This window comes from Tachypleus tridentatus, chromosome 3 (genome assembly GCF_004210375.1).
Source record: "Tachypleus tridentatus isolate NWPU-2018 chromosome 3, ASM421037v1, whole genome shotgun sequence".
In the NCBI taxonomy this organism is placed as follows: domain Eukaryota; kingdom Metazoa; phylum Arthropoda; class Merostomata; order Xiphosura; family Limulidae; genus Tachypleus; species Tachypleus tridentatus.
Window position 1 is genome coordinate 66,567,820 of NC_134827.1, and position 21,741 is coordinate 66,589,560.

General features: G+C 31.6%; 1 protein-coding gene across 1 annotated transcript; it reads left to right on the forward strand.

Moving 5' to 3' along the window:
- Positions 1-6,250: 6,250 nt before the first annotated feature.
- Positions 6,251-16,925, forward strand: LOC143247023 (protein ILRUN-like). The gene is made up of 6 exons (XM_076494341.1): positions 6,251-6,591; positions 9,135-9,289; positions 9,911-10,108; positions 13,200-13,352; positions 14,217-14,353; positions 15,060-16,925. Exons 1-6 carry the CDS (start codon positions 6,437-6,439, stop codon positions 15,147-15,149), a joined length of 888 nt encoding a protein of 295 aa, XP_076350456.1. The 5' UTR covers positions 6,251-6,436; the 3' UTR covers positions 15,150-16,925.
- Positions 16,926-21,741: the final 4,816 nt, after the last annotated feature.

The window sequence follows — 21,741 nt, forward strand, 5'->3', positions numbered from 1 at the left end:
TTTTTTATAGAACCATCTTATGACTGTATTTAAACCTGAAATTTGACTTACTCGCAACAGACGTCTTTTTTGTAACCATCTTTGGTTTATATTCAAACGTGATAATTCACTTACCCGAAACAAATGTCGTCTTTTGAAACCATTTTTGTTTTGTATCTAAACGTGATATTTGACTTACTTTCAACAAATTCCTTTTTTGCAACAATCTTTGGTCTGTATTTAAACATGGTATTTGATTTACCCACAACAGATTTTTTTTTCAGAACTATCTTTGGTCTGAATATATACGTAGTATTTGACTTACCTGCAGCAGGTGTTTTAGTTTCGAACCTTCTTTGGTCTGTATTTATACGTATTGTTTGATTTACCTGCAGCAAGTGTTTTGGTTTCGAACTTTCTTTGGTCTGTTTTTAAACGTGGTATTCGACTTACCTACAGCGGATGTCTTTTTTTTTAACAATCTTTGGCCTGTATTTAAACGTGGTATTTGTCTTACCCGCTGCAAGTTTCTTTTTTGGAACCATCTTTGGTGTGTAGTCAAAAGTGATATTTCACTTACCCAAAACAAATGTCGTCTTTTGAAATCATTTTTATTTTGTATATAAACGTAATATTTCACTTACCCGCAACAAATGTCTTTTTTGGAATAATTTGTGGTCTGTATTTAAACATGGTATTTGATTTACCCGCAACAGATATTTTTTTAGGACCATCTTCGCTCTGTATTTGACTTACGTGCAAACAGAAGTCTTTTTTTTTAAAACAATCTTTGGTCTGTTTTTATACGTGGCATTTGACTTGCCTGCAAAGAATGTTTTCTTTTTTGACAATCTTTGGTCTGTATTAAACCTGGTATTTGACTTACCCGCTGCAAGTTTCTTTTTTGGAACAATCTTTCGATTGTATTTGACTTACCCCCAACAGATGTCTATTTTTGAAACCATATTTCTTTTGTGTTTAAACGTAGTGTTTGACCAACTTGAATCAGTTATCTTTTTTCGAACCATCGTTGTTGTGTACATAAACGCGATATTTGTTTTATTCGCAACATATGTTTTTTTTAAAAAAATTGGACTGCATTTAAACATCGTTTTTGACTTACCCCACAAATGTCTTTATTTGCTCCCACCTTTGGTGTATATTAATACCTGAAATTTCACTTACCCGCAATAAACGTCTTTATTTACAACCATCCTTGTTCTGTATTTAAACGTAGTATTTGACTTACCTGCAGCAGCTGTGTTTTTTTATAGAACCATCTTTGGTCTGTATTTAAACCTGAAATTTCACTTACTCGCAACAGACGTCTTTTTTGGAACCATCTTTGGTCTGCATTTAAACATGGTACTGATTTACTCACAACATACTATTTTTAAGCAATTTTGGTTGTTTTTTTAACGTTGTATTTGACTTACACGCAACGGAAGTTTTTTAACAACTTTTGTGTCTATTTAAACGTGATATTTAACATACTTGCAATAAATATCTATATTGACAACCATCCTTGTTTTGTATTTAAACGTAGTATTTGACTTACCTGCAACAGGTGTCTTTTTTATAGAATCATCTTATGTCTGTATTTAAACCTAAAATTTGACTTACTCACAACAGACGTCTTTTTTAGAACCATCTTTGGTTTATATCCAAACGTGATAATTCACTTACCCGAAACAAATGTCGTCTTTTGAAACCATTTTTGTTTTGTATTTAAACGTGATATTTGACTTACCCGAAACAAATGTCTTTTTTGGAACAATCTTTGGTCTGTATTTAAACATGGTATTTGATTTACCCGCAACAGATGTTTTTTTTTTAGAACTATCTTTGGTCTGTGTTTATGCGTAGTTTTTGACTTACATGCAGCAGGTGTTTTTGTTTCGAACCTTCTTTGGTCTGTATTTAAACGTGGAATTTGACTTACCCGCTGCAAGTTTCTTTTTTGGAACAATCTTTCGACTGTATTTGAATTACCCCTATCAGATGTTTATTTTTTGAAACCATCTTTGTTTTGTGTTTAAACGTAGTTTTTGACTAACCTGAATCAGATATATTTTTTCGAACCATCTTTGGTCTGTACGTAGACGCGATATTTATTTTATTCGCATCTTATGCCTTTTTTAAGAAAACAAATTTGGTCTGCATTTAAACATGGTATTTGACTTACCCCACAAATGTCTTTATTTGAACCCATCTTTGGTGTGTATTAATACGTGGAATTTGACTTACCTGCAATAAACGTCTTTATTTACAACCATTCTTGTTCTGTATTTAAAAGTAGTATTTGATTTACCTGCAGCAGCTGTGTTTTTTTATAGAACCATCTTTGGTCTGTATTTAAACCTGAAATTTCACTTACCCCGCAACAGACGTCTTTTTTGGAACCATCTTTGGTCTGCATTTAAACATGGTACTGATTTACTCACAACATACCATTTTTAAGCAATTTTGGTTGTTTTTAACGTTGTATTTGACTTACACGCAACGGATGATTTTTTAACAACTTTTGTGTCTATTTGAACATGTTATTTAACATACCTGCAATAAATATCTTTATTGACAACCATCCTTTTTCTGTATTTAAACGTGGTATTTGACTTGCCTGCAACAGATGTTTTTTATAAAACCATCTTGTGTCTGTATTTAAACCTGAAATTTGACTTACTCGCAACATACGTCTTTTTTTAACCGTCTTTGATTTATATTCAAACGTGATAATTCATTTACCCGAAACAAATGTCGTCTTTTAAGACCAATTTTTTTCTGTATTTGAACGTGATATTTGATTTACCCGCAACAGATTTTTTTAGAACCATCTTTGCTCTGTATTTAACGTTGTATTTGACTTACCTGCAACAGATGTCTTTTTTTTTAAAACAATCTTAGGTCTGTATTTGTACGTAGTATTTGACATACCTGCAGCAGGTGTTTTTGTTTCGAACCTTCTTTCGTCAGTTTTTAAACGTGGTATTTGACTTTCCTACAACGGATGTCTTTTTTTTAACAATTTTTGGTCTGTTTTTAAACGTGGTATTCGACTTACCAGAAACGGATGCCTTTTTTTAACAATTTTTGGTCTGTATTTGAACATGGTATTTGATTTACGCGCAACAGATGTTTTTATTTTAGAACTATTTTTGTCTGTATTTATACGTAGTATTTGACTTACCTGCAGCAGGCGTTTTTGTTTCCAACCTTTTTTGGTCTGTTTTTAAACGTGGTATTTCAATTACTCGCTGAAAGTTTCTTTTTTGGAACAATCTTTCGACTGTGTTTGACTTACCCCTATCAGATGTTTATTTTTTGAAACCATCTTTGTTTTGTGTTTAAACGTAGTTTTTGACTAACCTGAATCAGATATCGTTTTTCGAACCATTGTTGGTCTGTACATAAACGCGATATTTTTTTATTCGCATCTTATGCCTTTTTTTAAAAAACAAATTTGGTCTGCATTTAAATATGGTATTTGACTTACCCCACAAATGTCTTTATTTGAACCCATCTTTGGTGTGTATTAATACGTGGAATTTGACTTACCCGCAATAAACGTCTTTATTTACAACCATCCTTGTTCTGTATTTAAACGTAGTATTTGACTTACTTGCAGCAGTTGGGTTTTTTTATAGAACCATCTTTGGTCTGTATTTAAACCTGGAATTTGACTTACTCGCAACAGACGTCTTTTTTTGAACCATCTTTGGTTTATATTCAAACGTGATAATTCACTTGCCCGAAACAAATGTCGTTTTTTGAAACCATTTTTGTTTTGTATTTAAACGTGATATTTGACTTACACGCAACAAATGTCTTTTTTGGAACAATCTTTGGTTTGTATTTAAACATGGTATTTGATTTACCCGCAACAGATTTTTTTTTTTTTTTTGGAAAATCGTTGGTCTGTATTTATTCGTGGTATATGACTTACTTGCACCAGGTGTCTTTTTTTCGAACCATTGTTAGTGTGTATTTAAACATCGTATTGATTTACTCGCAACATATCCTTTTTTTTAAGCAACTTTGTTCTGAATTTAAACGTAGTATTTGACTTACCCGCAACAAATATTTTTATTTGGACCCATCTTTGGTCTTTTTTTAAAGTGGTATTTGGGTTACCCGCAACATATAATTTTTTTAACAACTTTGTCTGTATTTAAACATTATATTTAACATACCCGCAATAAATGTCTTTATGTAGAACCATTGTTGGTTTGTATTTAATCGTGGTATTTGACATACCCGCAATAAATATCTATTTAGAACCATCTTTAATCTGTATAAAAACATAGTATATTGACTTACCCGCAACATACCAATTTTTATGGAATCATTTTTGGTTTGTATTTAAACGTGGTTTTTGACCTACCCGAAACACATTTGTTGTTTTCGAATCATCGTTGGTCTTTATTTGAATGTGGTACTTGATTTACTCGCAACATATGCCTTTTCTTTAAACAACTTTTGACTGTATTTAATCGTGGTATTTAACTTACCCGCAACAGTCGTCTTTTTCATGGAAATATCGTTGGTCTGTACTTAAACGTGGTATTTGACGTACCCGCAACGGATGTCTATTTTTGGACACATCTTTCGTCTATATTTAAACGTAGTATTCGCCTTACCCGCAACTGATTTTTTTTTAACAATCTTTGTTCTGTATTTAAACGTGGTATTTGATTTATTTGATAGAAGTGTTGATTGTACGGATTTCAACAAATTATAAATACACAAAATGTCTTCTGACTTCTTAAATCAAACGTCTTGTTGTCTGTAACTACTTTAAGCACTTAAAGTACTTTCCTTTCGTTTAACCTATTTGTATAACATTAAGTAATGTATAGTATGTAAATTCTTTTTAGTTTAGCTGAAGTGATTTCATGTAATATTCGTTGAAATAGTCTAGTTGATTTTGTATTCTTTATGGGGGTCGATTGACTGATTGATTAGAATTAACCACAAAGCTACACTAAAGGCTATCTGTGCTTTGCCCACCACCAGTATCAAAACCGTTCGCTAGCGGTGTGAGTCCACAGACATGCCACTGTGTCGTTTGTGAGTGTGGAGGGGTGCTAGGGTGAAAAGTGTTGAACAAAGTGCATATTTCCCTAACTTATTATTTGGTTTATGTGATCCTATGAATATGTAGTACGTGGGATGAAGAGTAGAAAAGATAGATTGTATAACAAATATTCTAAACATCTGCCCAGAGCATAAAGGTACTTAGACGTCAAGAAGGAAACAGTTTCATTTCATTGGATTTTCGTTTTTCAGAGTAATCACGAATTTAACCCATTTTGCCACTATCATAAATATTTATTAATATTTAATCTATAAATAAATACCCATTAGAACCTCTCCCAGTCTTTCTTAAGGTCTTACTATGTATCCAAAGTAGTACATCTTCCATTTTGTACAAATGCCCTGGAGTTTCCTTTTTTAAATTGTACAAAGCCCGGCATGGCTAGGTGGTTAAGCCACTCGACCTGTAATCTGAGGGTCGCTGGTTTGAATTTCCATCACACCAAACATGCTCACCCTTTCAGCCGGACGTTATAATGTATCGGTCAATCCCACTATTCATTGGTAAAAGACTATCCCAAGAGTTGGTGGTGGGTGGTGATAACTAGCTGCCTTCCCTCTTGTTTATGAGGGAACATTCCATTGCTAAATTAGAACGGCTAACGCACATAATCCTCGAGTAGCTTTGCGCGAAATTCAAAACAAAACAAACATATGCTCAGCCTGTTTTGTAAACCCATCTTCTACTCTAAACATGTCATTAAATAAAAACATACAAATGGCTTCATTGTCTACAGGAATACGAAACTAAACAATTGTTTGGTAAGCTCTGCATATGTGTATAGTTAAAGCTACTCGTAATTATCTATTTTTCTGAGATTTATGAATAGAGAGAACAATAAATACACAACTTGTCAATAAAATTTGTTTATTTTTTAAAGCTCACCAGATATTTCTTCTTTAAATGAGTTACTATTCTGTGTTGAAACTTTCGTTGCCTTATTTAAAACAAGAGAACAATACAGGATTTAAATGAAATTTTAAAAAATAATATCCCAATAAAATTCGCGAATATCGTTGAACTTCAATCTAATCAATGCATTTTATATTAGAAATGGTATCTATGGCATATTTCTAATCATAATATAATAATTGTTAAATAATTATTTAATATATTTAATACGATATAAAGCAGAAAAATTACGCATCATTTTTCCCATCACTCTTTGCGACGGACACGTATATGACATCATCTAAAGTGCAGAGCAGACGCTCGAAAATGGGTGAAATATCAAGTAAAAAAAGTTAAAATTGTACAAATTGGTTGATATATAAACGTATTTCACATTTTAAGAAGATACTGACTTTGAATCGCACTAGTATTTTTAATGGTGTTTTATTAAAAATTAAAAAATACATCGTTATGGACGTTGATAATGAGTTGGATGCAAATTTATTGCAGCAGTTTAGTTGCCTTGGTACAACCGATCGCGAAGTTTTAGTTTCCCAATTTCAAAAGTTATTAGGAAATCAACTAAACCCTGCAGGATGTACTTTCTTCTTGGATATGAATAATTGGTAAGTTTTAAGGATTGTCAAATACTGATCGTTGACATAATGGTACGATATTATTATTATTATTATTAAGTACTTAAAATGATATGAAGTGTAGGCCTAGAGTAAATAATAATTGAAAGTGTTCATAGTTATACGTATAAAGTCTGGCAAGTTGAGAGAAAACAAAAATATGATAAAAACTTTGGATTGTAATCAAACTGGATTTTTCTTATTAACCTGCTGCCTTGTTTAAACTAAAGGTTAATCTGTCTCAAAATTTATTGGCGGTTGAGTCTTTGCTTTTTATGGTTTTAATATGTACATTGACGGCAATAGAGAACGACTTGAATCAATTAGTAAAATGGTCAAGTAGATGATTTTGGGGGGATAGGTTAAGACCTCTTATTTTCTCTTGTGCTTATTTAATTGTGTAAGACTGTTTAGTGTTTAATAAACTGTTAGTTATCATGCCTTAGATTGCTTTATGCTATATTTAGTAGATTTAGAGGACACAAGTTAAAGACTTGAATGACTGGCTAGGCTCCAGTTAAAACATTATTTTCCCCACTGACTTGCCAAATTACGTGTTTTTCTTAATTTTTAAAGGATTGTTCACAACTGTAATAATACTTAAAATTACCAAACAGTGTTCCATGATTCTTAGACCCAACTGCCCCATTTATTGAAGATAAACATTTTGAAATATAAGACCTGGTGTGGTATGAGAGTGTGAAATGTCTTCTGCTAATCACATTTATTAACATTAATAGGAAGTTGATAAAAAAAATATTAACTCTCTCTCTCTCCTTTTTTTAAATGTAGCCTTGAACATAGATGTATACATTTTAAGAACATCTTAAACTGACGAAACACCACCTAACTACAAAAAGTAGAAGTAGTACTTCATAAATTTGCAGTTATTTTAATGTTGAAGGCCCTACTTCAAGCATTATCAAATTCATGTTTTATTTGTTCTTTGAACTGAATTGTCTGTTTCATTCCATGTCATTGGTCTGGTGATAATAAAATCAAGTCTTTGGAACATTTCTTCACAGCTCAATCTTGAATTAAGTAGTTCCTTTTTAGCTTTTTGTGACATGTTTTGTAATGTTACTATCCTCTGTGTAATAATATCAAAGATAAATACAATATGGTAAAACAGGCTCCATTAATTTCTAGAAAAGGAGACAATAACATTTTTATTATTTCATTAAAATTCTTTTAAATAATTTCATAATCATCATTGATCTTTTCAAAATAATTACTTAGCCAAAAGTTTTCAGCATAAATGAGATGTAAGTTGTGCATTACCTTCAGTTGCTCCCAATTCTTTCGTTAATTTTCTTCTTTGATACCTTTCTTCCTTTCAAGAGAAGTTTACTTCTACGTTCTTTATTTTATCATTATTAGAGTTGGGTATTTAATGTACTTGACAGCCACATTAATTTATTAAATTTGATTAATCAAGGGGCACAATGTTCATTTAATCAGAATATGCACAAGCTACAAAAAAATAAATAGCAGCATGCATGTTTAAGAGATAATGTGATGAATATTTGAATGATAACTGCTGGCTTTGAGGATTTTTTTTCCAATACTTTAGGGTTTAATTTATTGGCAAGGACAGCCCAAAAGGTCCTTTGTTGTCTTTTAATTTTATAAGATCAATAATATAAAAGCCTTTAATTTCATTATACTATATCCTAGATAACAGGACAAGAAGGCACAAGATTAAGATTTGTAAAATACCAACAACTTTTTAGACAGTTTTATTCTTCTGACAGATAGAGTAACTTATGGAATGAGTTGCTCTAGGTAGTAGTGGAGGCCAAATCTATACAGGAGTTCAAGAATAGAATTAATGGTGTATTTAACTTAGGTCAAACTGAATTAGCTTTAGGGGATTTAGGTCCATTTAACAAATGGTTTCACAAAATATTTATTACGAAGTATTACTGATGATCTTAATAAGCAAGAAACATACTACATATGAAGTAATGTACAAAAGATGGTCACTTCCCCTGGATATTATGCCTTCAGTTGATCAGACTCTAGACTGTTGAGACTTAACCTTCTTCACTTTGTTGGTAGTGATGGATTTAATGGAGCTATACATCACTACCCACTTGACAGGTTATTTTCATTCAAGCTTAGAAGAAGCTATAACTTGAAGTCTCTCTTGAACTACCATTGAAGGACATAAGATATCAGTTTTTATTTTATGGAATGTGCAACATTACAACCATGGACTCCATGTACAGAACAGGTGTGATCACAACAGAGTAACAAGGAACAAAGGCAACTAAAATAGTGTTAATTTAGTGACTTTTTTTTTACTCCACTTTATTTAACGATATTGCACATAAGTGATAGGTTCTGAATAATACTGTATTAATACAAGAAGTAACAAATGCATGGTGTAGTTATATACCAAAAAGATTTCCTAAAAAATAAGGGATGGATTTAAGTTTTCACCATTCTCCAGAGTGGGTGTACCAGATGGTTCCTTATTGTTATTTATTACTCTGTAACATTCATACTTTACATGTATATTACTTCTTCAGGAACCTGCAGGCAGCCGTGTGTTCCTACTTTGACTTTGAAGCACCTTTAGAAAAACTGCCATCGATGTGTTTTGTGAAGGATGTAACTATTGGAGATGGAGAAGCAGTACAACCCAGTACTAGATTTGTGAAGACTTGGAAAATTCAAAATCATGGTAAGTTATCATAGAGTATATCTGTTAATCTCTCTTAGTAAGTATCTATTTAATATTCAGGTTTTTATTTGTAATTATAGTTTTGTGTTTACTGTAGGAATTTGCTGAAGATGGAATGTGTATATTCTGAAACATACATTAAATATGTTGTTATTCATCACTTCTGTGGTTGTATTGTTCGTCATTAGACTACGTTTTCCACCTCATGAATCTGTTGCCAGTATACTGACCAGGATGTATGGATATGAACCTATTAGGTCAGTGTTACAAGATGTATAATGTTGACTCTTAGTTTGTTTCTTGTTGCTTGACTTGTGCTTGTTAGTCAAGACAATCTGATTAATGACCTGTCAAAAGATTTATAACATCTTAAAGTGTGTCCATAAAAGAAGAAAGTTTTATATTGCTGTTGATGGTGGAATTGTATTAGTTATATCTGACATACTCATAAATGTTGTTTTAAACTATGTACTTTAGGTTGAAGTTGTATAATTTGTTTGTTTTTTATATACAGCAACTGTTGATGCTTAAGTTAAAAGTGTTGACCACGCAGTTTTAATTTTATAATGTATATAAATTGGGACCCTATGTAACATGCTTGAAGTGTCTGTTTAATATCAGGAGATGAACATTGGCCTCCAGGGTGCTGCCTCAGGTTTACAAATGGTCATCGTCTTGGTTATGTAGATAAAGCTTTAGTTAAACCATTGAAGCCTAAAGAAATAGCTGATATCTCCATAGAGATGGTCAGTCCAGATCGGCCAGGTATTTATCAAGGCCAATGGAGGATGAGCACAGCAACTGGACAATACTTTGGAGGTAAGGACTGTAAGCTGACCACAAAGATAAGGTCAATGTTAAGTAATGGAAGTATTTTTGAAGTTTGAGTCACATAAAATGCACTTGACAACACTGTAACAAATTTTTTACATTTTCTTGTTCTTGGGCAGAAAGTGTTATTTCCCAATTGCTTATGCGTAAAATAAATGGAAGAGATCTATTTTTCTCTTCAAACTTTGCTTTTGTGATCTGGGAGCGTATAACAAAAACATGATGAGAGACTATATTTTGGGGCTGATACGTGAAAGTGATTTGCATTGCAGTCGCAAATCTCGAAAAACTACTTGCTTCTAAATATTTTTGTATAACTTTAGTATAAATACATGTAAATCTTGATTCATATGTTGTTTTATTCAGACCATATATAAATGAAAATGTGCAAATTTGCCCATTTTTACATAGAAAATAGGTTAATTTCTAAATTTTTCATTGTTCAGGTCACAAAAGCAAGGTTTGAAGGGAATAATGGCCATTTTCTGTACTTTTACAGCATAAGAAATTAAGAAATAACACATACTGTCAAGGAACAAAATTTGTATTACATAGTGTAATTAAGTATGGCATTTAACAGGCATCAAGTTTAAAATGCAAATTCCTTATGGTTAAATGTCCAATTATCTAACTTCGGTTTTATTAACTAACAACTGAATTACATATATGCTAGCATATGTAATTTTTTTCAGATATTTACACAAGTTATTTGAAATTGCCTGTAAAAATTTATTGTGTTTTATAGGAACAATTATAACTTTCTTTAGATTGAAAATATTTTTTATTCTCGTTTTGAAACCTGTTATCATTGCAACCTCTCTCTTAAAAACCTTTCTACCTTTCTCTCTTAAAAACGTACAGAAACACCTTGCATTCAGTCTTGGGCAAAATCAGTGTTTCTGGATGTAGTAAGAAATTTCAAGTGTTTGCCTGTGTATTTTACACCCATAACATTTGACACTTACTGCATTACTTGATTGTTGTTGAATCATGTGTTTTACAAATAATCAAGTTAAAATCTTTATTCTAAAGTTATCTATTATGGGTATTAAAAGTGTATTTAAATAAAGTACAGACCAATGTTTTTACCTTCTTGGGTCATCTTCAGGCTAATGCTGTTCTGTACTTTATTTTAGTTAAAGTTTTAACACCAGCCAGCTTTAGAACACATTTTTACTTCAAGTGAGTATTCGGGACATCCTGAATTACAAGTTAAAATCTGTTGGCTAACCAGTTGACGGAGCAGTAATAATAACTATAAAGTGAAAAGCTTGAACTTTTTATAGCACTTAAACCAAGATAAATTGTAAAGACATTAAAGTTATATACCGAAACATAACATTATTCCAATTTGGATTAAAGATAATCTCAACTAAGACATTACATCTTATAAATATTGCAAATTTATCAAAAGTGAAGAGTTATGATAAACTGATTTTTTATTTTTATGCTAAGAGGTAAATGTTTGTATAAAACTAGAAATAACTAGTGTTAAAACCTTTTAGTTTTTTTAAGATGACTCATTTGTTATGTGTATCACACATCACTTTGGAATCTAGCAGTGGATACATGAGTTGCAAAAATGCCTTCTATTTTGGAAGATCAAAATCCCATGTTAATTGTATAAATTTATAAGCATGTGAGATTATCAGTGAAAAAGATAGCCTATTGAATAAATGAGATTATTCTTGAAAAGTACCACCTGATAAACATATGGGATTGTGAAAGAAAAGTATAACCTTATGAACATGTTGGACTGTCAGTGAATGACTTGACCTTGCAAACATTTAAGATTTTCAATGAAAATTGAAATAAAACTAAGTAATTCCTGCTATTCTTCAGATAACACAATAACAACGTAGGACGTGTGATCTGATTCTACCATTTTAGCACTGTTACTTATAATCAGTTTTAACAAAAGTTGTGTTAACATGTATTATGTATAATTAACATTTTAGCTACAGCTACAACATGCTGTAATCAGTTTACCTAGTTCTAAAAGTTTTTAATGAGTTGTATCCAGTTGATATTACTGTACCATTTGAACTATTAGTACGTATGGCCAGTTTATTAGATTATACCCTTTTAAGTAATTTTGCATATGATTAATTTGATTAATAGTTTTACTTTTTTGCAAAATCTGACAGTGAAGTTTTAATGAAATAAAATTTATCAATTAAAGAATGTTATTTAATAATTTAGTCTTCATTTTAATTACATATGTCATCCTTCGAATTTAGCTTTATCATTGTCATTATGTTATGTTGTTTTTTTCATGTTCTTGTAGCTATATTATTTACAACAGTTGAAATTTTTCTTGCTTACTTCCAAAACTTTAAAGATTGAATGTACATTATTTAAAAAAAAAATGTTTTCCATCATTCTGGTGTCAAATTAAACTTTGGTATCTTTACTAACTTTCACTTTTCTTAATAGCTTGTTTTACTAGAAATAAAATATATTTGGTTCTTCTAGCACTAACCATGATATAGGTCAGTGACTGTAGTCCAAGTGACTTCTCTGAGACAGTAGCATCCTCTGGCTCAGGTAGTCTGTTTAAAACAAGTGATTTATGTTATTAAAAAAGATAAATCAGTTGGAATAATTCAAGGGTGATTCAACAACAACCTTACATTGGTAACTTGCCAACACTGTTCTCTAATTTTAATATTTTCAAATCTAGAAAGTATCTATGTACACCCTCCCCTAGGGGTACATGTGCTTCAGGTTGGGAACAAATGGTGTATGCAAAAAAGTTGTGGAGAGCAGTGTTTCTGTTTTGTAATTTTCATCTTGTTATTTTAAACAAAGTTTATTTTTTGCTTTGGTTTTATAAGACAAATGCTAAAATAATTACATTAATAAAGAATTAACACTACTGATGTAATTTTTCAGGAGTGTATAATCAGTTCTACACATTATCTTTAAGTAATGGGTTTGATAGGTATACTCAATACATGAATAACATCGAGCATGTGATTGCATCGTATCTCAAGGATAAAACTGTTCTTGGCTTTAACTAAACTACCATTTGTAAGTACGACATCAGTTTAATTCATTGTTGTGGCCTTTCTTATAGAGGTAATCTGGGTGATAGTGACAGTGGCCGAAGGAGGACTGCTCAGTTTAACTCAACAAATGGATGCTTTCCACCAACTAGGTCAGCCTGTCCACAATGCTCCCATCTCTACAAACCCTTTTGCAGCTAGTGAAAGGCTACATACATTCAACAGTAAGTATTAATGTTTCAATTACCACAATCGACCTAAGTGTGAATATCAGGTAGAATTACATGATAAACATCTGGAGTTGTAAGAAAACCATAAAGTAGTGCCTTCTGGTGTCTCTCAGTAATGTTGTTAACATGTGTCTTCCTTGTCACTAGTAGACTACAATAATTCTATGCTGTTTGCTTGTAACTTGTTTTGAAATAAGTTGTCTGGAAATCATTTGACATTATTATTTACAGTGACTCACCAACAGCACTCATATCACCAATAATGTTCAATCAAAGCAAGCCACTTAGGTGTAATGTATATGGTCAATTTATGTACAAATGTAAAAGCTATATTAATATATTGGTGTCAGTGTAGTATCAGAATAAAATCTAAACATTAAAATGTTTTCCGTGATGATGAGAAACCCCCCTTAAAATAAAAATGTATCTCAAGACAGCTGGTATGAGGTAAAATAAAATAGAGAGCAATGTTTTGACCTTCTTAGGTCATCTTCAAGTCAAAACATTGTTCTCTATTTTATTTTAATAAGTTTTAATATCCATACCAGCCATCTTGAGATACATTAGAATATTTTGATTCACTCACTGGGTATGATTTGTGCTAAATATTTGTCCAAAGAAAATCCTGGTGGGTGTAGGTTTGACCACATCTATAATGTTTCTAGTATCTATTTTGTGGATAGAAATTTGTTTGCCAGCATATGAATTGGAGTTGAGTGATAACATTGACATGAACTGTGGTTGTCTAGAATAAATACTGCTGTGATCCTGCACATTATACAGGTACGGCTATGACATCACTTGTACTAGCGTAACAGGATTATTGACAACAGTCATAATACATCCATACTCTTTTAGCCTCATCACAACAGGATGGAGGACTTTCTGTCAATGGATATTTGTGTAATCCACCAAGCTCAGCATCTCCATCAAGGTTTATGTATAACTGCTCCAGTAGTCTCCCTTCCTCTCCAGTAAGGAAGCTGTTATTTGAGGTAGGCATTTTAACTTGTCCATAGTTTCCTTCTCAACTGTTCTTGGGTATGTATTTTATACAGATTACTAGTGGTTCCACCTTACACAACAAGGGTATCATATTTTTGTACTATGCTACAGTTATTGCAACTGATCACGAGACCCCATCACACCACCTAAACTGCAACACTCAATGTTTTAAAGACAACATGTATTTTCTAATACTTGTTCAAGAATATATTTTAAAATAGTACATATTTCTATATAACATAATGTAAGACTCGTATAACTTCATAAACTTTTGATAACATAAGTGCTAGAAAAAACTAGTTCATCACTGTAGCTGTAAGACACAGTTGTTGCCAATTTATTTCAACCTAACCCTGATTATTGTATATTGTATAAATGCAGAAGGGATACAAGTGGGAAGTCTATAGTGTACATCTTTCCTCTGGGCAAGAATTTTCTAAATACAGTTTCATGTTGCATAATCCATCTTTCTTTGTAGTGAAACTAGTTATGATTTGTGTAAGTGCCTCAAATGTTCATTCTTATTTGCAATATTTCAATCAAGGTTTTTTCAAACTTGCCATAATGCACATTAAACTAGTTTAAACTTTTTGGCCAAATAAGAAATCAATAATTTTTATTTATTAGTTTTGTAGATGTATACCACACAGTAAAAAAAACTTCAAATATAACTAAGTTTGCTTTCTCTGTTCTTAGACATCATCAATGATACCCCAGCTATCTTCTTTGCCATCATCCCAGATCCAAAACAACACTGAAATGGGTTCAGAAGATATGATGTTATAGAGTATTTAAAAGTATTTTATGATTTATGGGTATGTTGTGTGTGTTTCTAACTTTGAGAGAAAAAACTTGCTAGATTTTGACAGAATACTTCAAACAGTTTTCTTTTACCATGTCATTTTGTTTATTTTCAAGTCAGTCAACAAAGTTACCAGTGTACTTGTTGCTTACAGATGTAAGCTTAAATAAACATTTAGTTTGAGTTACAAATATCTACAAAGTGGTTTGGAAATGGCATCATTTAGATATTCTTGCAAAATCATGAGTAAAAAAAATTACTTTTAGGCCTAAACTTCACAAAGAAAACCAATCATTGGATTTGTCAGTTTATTCACTGAGAAAAATGTTTTGTTTTCATTATACAATTGTGTTATTTTCTTTCACAACATACAATAATTTTTTATTTTTTTTTTTACAAACATCTTCATAAGAACAAACTTGCTGTAATTTTATGTTAAATACGTTGAAAACATGGTCCTACTTAATCATTAGGCTAAGTTGTAAATGAATGTCAGGTTTAAGTGAATAAAAGATCACAGAACATGTAAAATGTGCATAACAAATACTGTAATGAGATTATCTGCTTTATCAAATCATGTTTCTCTGTCTTTTAGAATTGTGAATTCACAGCTTATACACTGACAAAAATTATGTTCCTAGGTGTGAGAAGTTCATTTTTTGTGTTCATATCGAACTGTATAGTTTTATTGGTTGAGACAACCTTTAGATTCACTTCAAGTGTACAATAGTGTGTTGAAATACAATTACAATTATTGTACTTTGTTTTTGTGTCAAAAAACTATCAAATCAACTGAAGCAAGTCCTTCCAAAGTGAATATAAAGTTTACCAGTTTTAGTTCTCCATTTCCAGTGTATGTAGGTGTGGTAAATAAGCAGCACGGAAATATTCAAGGACATTTGTTAACAATAAACATGAGCTGTAAAATTATATTTCATCTTAAGTTTATAGTTCTGTTTAACAACCATCAAAGACTCCAGTATGGGAGCTCCAAAACCTCAGATTAATAAAAATAACCACCGTAAAAAATTCTAGTGTCTTCATTAATTGTAAGAAATTTAACATCTTCTAATGTACATTGGTAATAATTATAAGGAATGTAACGCCAAATCTTCTAGTTCTTTCAATTAAAAATAGACAAAAAAAATACTTCCAAAAAGATATGAATGCTCATTTCAGGTAATTCTCTCTCAATGAAAGGTATTTTACCACCTTTAATGCAAGTATGTCAATCTTGTGGCTCTTACATATTTTAAAATATTTCTCTGTATAGCATCTTTATTCAATTCTTTAAACAAAATCTTGGTCAATAGTTTTCAAAACCATACACATTGTTATCCATCTGCAACCTCACATTCAGTAAACCATGGAAAAGGCATATAAAAAACATTAAAATATGGAGGTTAGTAGAACTCTCTAAAATAATTACAAGTTAAAACTACAATGTGTTAGGAGAATAAATTTCTATCTAGGTAATGAGATATGGTTAATAGAGAAGAAAGGGTTTAATTTGTTTTTAAATGTTCAGCTACAACAGTGGATTAGTAGAATACCCTTTGTGTAAAGGTAATACTATGTTTATTTTTGTTTTTGTTACTTACAATTCTAAAATAATAACCTACTACTATACTTATCAGGTATATTTGGAATGTGATGTAAAGTTCTTTACTTTTATAAAAGTATATGTACAGAAAAATGAAACATCTTTGTTGGAAGCAACTCTACTCTTGCTATTAAACATGTGCCTTTAATACTTCATAGAAAAATATTTGCAGTTTGTCATTTAGTAGTTTTTCTATCTAAGTAAAACTCGCATTTGAAATGTTAAAAACCATCTTTATTAGCTATAGTTTAATTTGTTAAAACCAAGTAAGTGAACATTGTCTCCAGTTCTACAAATCAATGCTCTGAAGCTTCTATATAAATACATTACATATATGTATCAATACGTTTCATGTACATTCATAAATTTTATAACAAAGATCCAATTATTTGTGATTTACTAATTACATGTAATTTTTCATTAAGTATTGAAGGATTGTTTGAAATTTAAAGTCATGACTTTATAAAAGATGTTTGTTTTATGTATAAAATTTGTACTGTTCTTCATTGTTTTAAAAGTTGAATATCCTGGGAAACACCTGAAACGATTTTATTAAACATCCTAAAGTTGTGTATGTTGCATATTCTTATAGAAATAAAGATCTGTTAGAGTAGTTTTGAAGATGAAACTGAAAATTTAATTTTCAATAAAGTTTCATAGTTCTATACATTAAAAACTGGCTTAAGCATATTACAATTTGTAAAACAAACCATTTCAATACCTTTATGAAATGTCACTTAATAAAACCCTACAATAAATAATTCTAATATAAGCTTGTTGTAGGGTTCTGGTAATTGTTCTCTTGCAGCCATAGCACATTTGATGATGTTCTTGTCTAGGTTGTAACGGACATCTCGAGAAATCTGCTTTCATTGTTCTTTAAAAGGTCAATTGCTTGTTCAAACTAGAAGTGGTATTACCTTGAACCACTGACTACACTCCCCCAGAATAGTCTACTACTTGGTTCTCATAACAGTGTCCCCAGACAAAATCATTTACAGCTGGTGTAACACATCACCATGGTTTACGTACTTACAGGCTATATTCAACACAAAACAGAGCTGGATGAATCAAAGGTGATCCAGAGTCACCATTTTATTTGTGGTCCAATTCGTCTTTATCCGAATTCTAAAAACCAACAAAATAAAATGGAGATCCTGCACCATTATTCAAGCATTTTCCTGCTTTGAACACTACTTTTTTTAAAGTAAACTTGCTGGACACTCAAGCACACCGAGGTAAAACCAGCAGGATGTTGAGGCCAGGCAGTAACCATCCAAGTACAAGTTTTATTCAACAGAAGACATCTTTGAACATCTTTCAGTGATGTTGAGAAAACCATATGTAAAAATGGCTCGTTTGGGTTGAGAAAATATTTTACGTAGAGGAGTGAACGTTTCGACCTTCTTCGGTCAGCATCAGGTTCACAAAGAAAGAAAGGGGTAACTGACCAGAAGCTGACCACATCTTTGAAAGGGGTTGTGTAACTGAGTGGCAGAATGTAGAGGGCAGTCTTAGATGTTTCAATATACAATTTTATATTTATTTTATTTTTAATATAGGTATGAAGGTGTGGCTTTGTATTCGTTTATTTTGGCTTTAAGTTGTTGTATAAGTAAGGCTTCTTTAATTTTGAGTTTGTTTTTCCTTTATTTAGTATTTGAGTTTTCTATGGTTATGTTGTGTTTGACTTGCAGTGTTCGAAACCGTGTGAAGGTCACTTTTTGTGTCCTTTGAATCTGGTTTCCATTTTTCTACCTGTTTCTCCAATATAGAAGTCACGGCAGTTATCACATTGTATTTTATAAATAATGTTGGTGTGGTGTTTGCCAGTGTAGTTTTACATAGTATATACCTCAGTTTTGTGCCTAGTTTTGAATAAAGTTGGTATTAACTGCAATCTCATATTTTGTTACTAGTTTTTTGCCAAATGTTATTTATCTGCTGATGTTGGGAATATAGGGTATGCAGCAGTATTTGGATTCGTGAAATGTATTTACTTTTGTTGGTTGATTTTGCTTTCTGTCTAGATGTTTTCTACAGTTTCTGGAGGAAACTTATTGATGTTGATGAAGTATTGTTTTATTTTATCTGGTGAGCATAGTTTTATGGCTGTGTTTATTTGGTTTCTTAGTATGTTGAGTTTTTGTTTTGTTTCATGTGCTGAGCCCCAAAGAATGTATAATCCAGTACAGTGATTTTACGGTGAATTCCCGTTTTAAATTGTCTGTTCTTGTAATTTTGAGGTTAAGAAATATTTGATTGCTTTCTTCCTGTTCACATGAAGTTAATGTTGGGATGTATAGAGTTTTGTTTAGTTGTTTTGTGCGTCTGTTAGATTTGTGTATATTGGTTTAAATTTGTTTATGACTGATAGGATGCTCTTCATCAAAATACTATTAAAAATGAAAAAAGCCAACACAATTTCACCAACACTTTATTCCTACCTATGTAAAACCGACTTACGCACACCACAATTATATGGCATCTCAAAACCTCATAAACAAGATTGTCCATTGAGACCAATAATGTCCACATATGAATCATTTAATTACAATCTTGATAAATACATAGCATGGGCATTCTCCAAATATGTAACATCAGCCAGTTCATTCATCGAAGACTCTTTTAATTTCAAGTCTAATCTAAATCAACTTAATCATAAAGCCTTAATGGCCAGTTTCAATGTTATATCCCTCTTTACAGAAGTTCCAACCACTGAAGCCTGCAAGATAGCCTTAGAACTCTATATCCGAGACCGTAATCCATCTATAGACATTCCCAGCGACCCTCATAGAATTCACCAGGATGAAGACAAACTTCATGTTCAACAACCCCAACTATATATAAACAAATGGCCTAAGCATGGGCAATCCAGTATCACCAGTTCTAGCCAATATTTTTATGACACAAGTTGAAACACAAGCAATTAACATAGCATTACATCCACCACTATACTGGTACAGATACATGGATGACACGGTTGCAGGATTCAAATCTACAGAACACACTTAATTTTTTTTTCAATCACATTAACTCTATACATCCCAACATTAACTTCACATGTGAACAGGTAGAAAGCAATCCAATATCATTTCTTAACCTCAAAATTACAAGAACTGATACACAATTTAAAACAGAAATCCACTGAAAAATCACCCATACTGGACTATACATTCCTTGGGACTCAGCACATGAAACAAAACAAAAACTCAACATACTAAGAAACCAAATAAACACAGTCATAATACTATGCTCGCAAGATAAAATTAACGACGAATTAGACAAAATAAAACAATACTTCATCAACATCAATAAGTTTCCTCCACACACCTAGACAGAAAGCAAAATCAACCAACAAAGTAAATATATCTCACGAATCAAAAAATCGCGAAACCATATACTGTTGCATACCATATATTCCGACATCAACAAAATATAACCAACATTTGGCAAAACTTTGTAACAAAATATGACATTCCAGTTAATACCAAATTTATTCAAAAACCAGGCACAAAACTGAGGTCTATACTATGTAAAAACTACACTGACAAACACCACACCAACATTATTTATAAAATACAATGTGATAACTGCCACGACTTCTATATTGAGAAACAAGCAGAAAAATGGAAACCAGATTCAAAGAACACAAGTCACCTTCACACTGCAAGTCAAATAAACACAACGTAACCATAGAAAACACTCAAATACTAAGTAAAGAAACAAACGCAAAATTAAAGCCTTGCTTATACAACTTAAACCCAAAATAAACCAATACAAAGGAACACCTTTATACCTATATTGAAAATAATAAAATAAATATAAAATTATATATTCAAACATCTGACACTGCCCTCTACATTCCAACACTCAGTTACACAACCCCTTTCAAACATGTGGTCAGCTTCTGGTCAGTTACCTCTATCTTTCTTTGTGAACCTGACAATGACCTAAGAAGGTCGAAAGCGTTAAACTCTATGTAAAATATTTTCTCAACCCAAATGAGCCGTTTTTACATATATATTTCAACATCTTTGACAGGTACAGCTTTTCTAAACCACTATATAAATGCTACTCATTCACATTACGTTAATTTATTTCAAATATGATTTCTGGAATGACACCTGGCAGACTTTCACTTAAAGACAGAAACCATCTTTGAGAAATTGTGTAAAAAAATTTACACCAAATAGTGACATCTATTGGCCACACTTTATACTAAAACTTTTTATAAAATGTCATACCTGTACACACCACTACCTCATCTCTAAATTACGAATCTTTTGAACTGAAGTACAATATTTAAAATTACACATCTTTGACTTGTTGACGACTCCAGCCTGTTGGGTCTTCTATTTTCCACACAAGTGGAGTATAAAGTATATATGGATAATTAACTTCTGTTAACTAGGTAATTCATTTTCAGGAACTTTTATCACTTGTAACCTTCATTATAAAATTTTCCTTTTATTCTTTCCCCAAACTAAACTTTCAGTTTCTTGCTTGATGTTGATAACATCATGTTAGTTTATTCTTTACAAACCTTCATCCAATTTGGCCAGCATCGTTACAGCTAGTTATGAAAAACAAGTGGCTTTCTCTTTTTAAATGTACATTTTTAAGCCTTTTTACCATTTACCTAACACTGGATATAAGAAAATGGGTTATATAACCACATTTGAACTCCAAGAATACCTCACCCTTCATGTTACTGGCTGATTCTCAAAGGCTAGTTCTTGGACACTGTTGATAAGTTAGATGGTGTTTTATATTTAATATCATCCCATCTTTCATCACATTTCTTTTCCCATGTCTCATCATTACTGTTGGAAATGTAAATTTAATACAAAATTCATACATTACAATGTTCCCATTTTATCTCAAATCCAGAAAAATAAAGGACTCTGTTAAAATGTACTTAAAACATGAAGCTGGGGTATGCATTTTTCACCCTATGAAAGTCACATTAA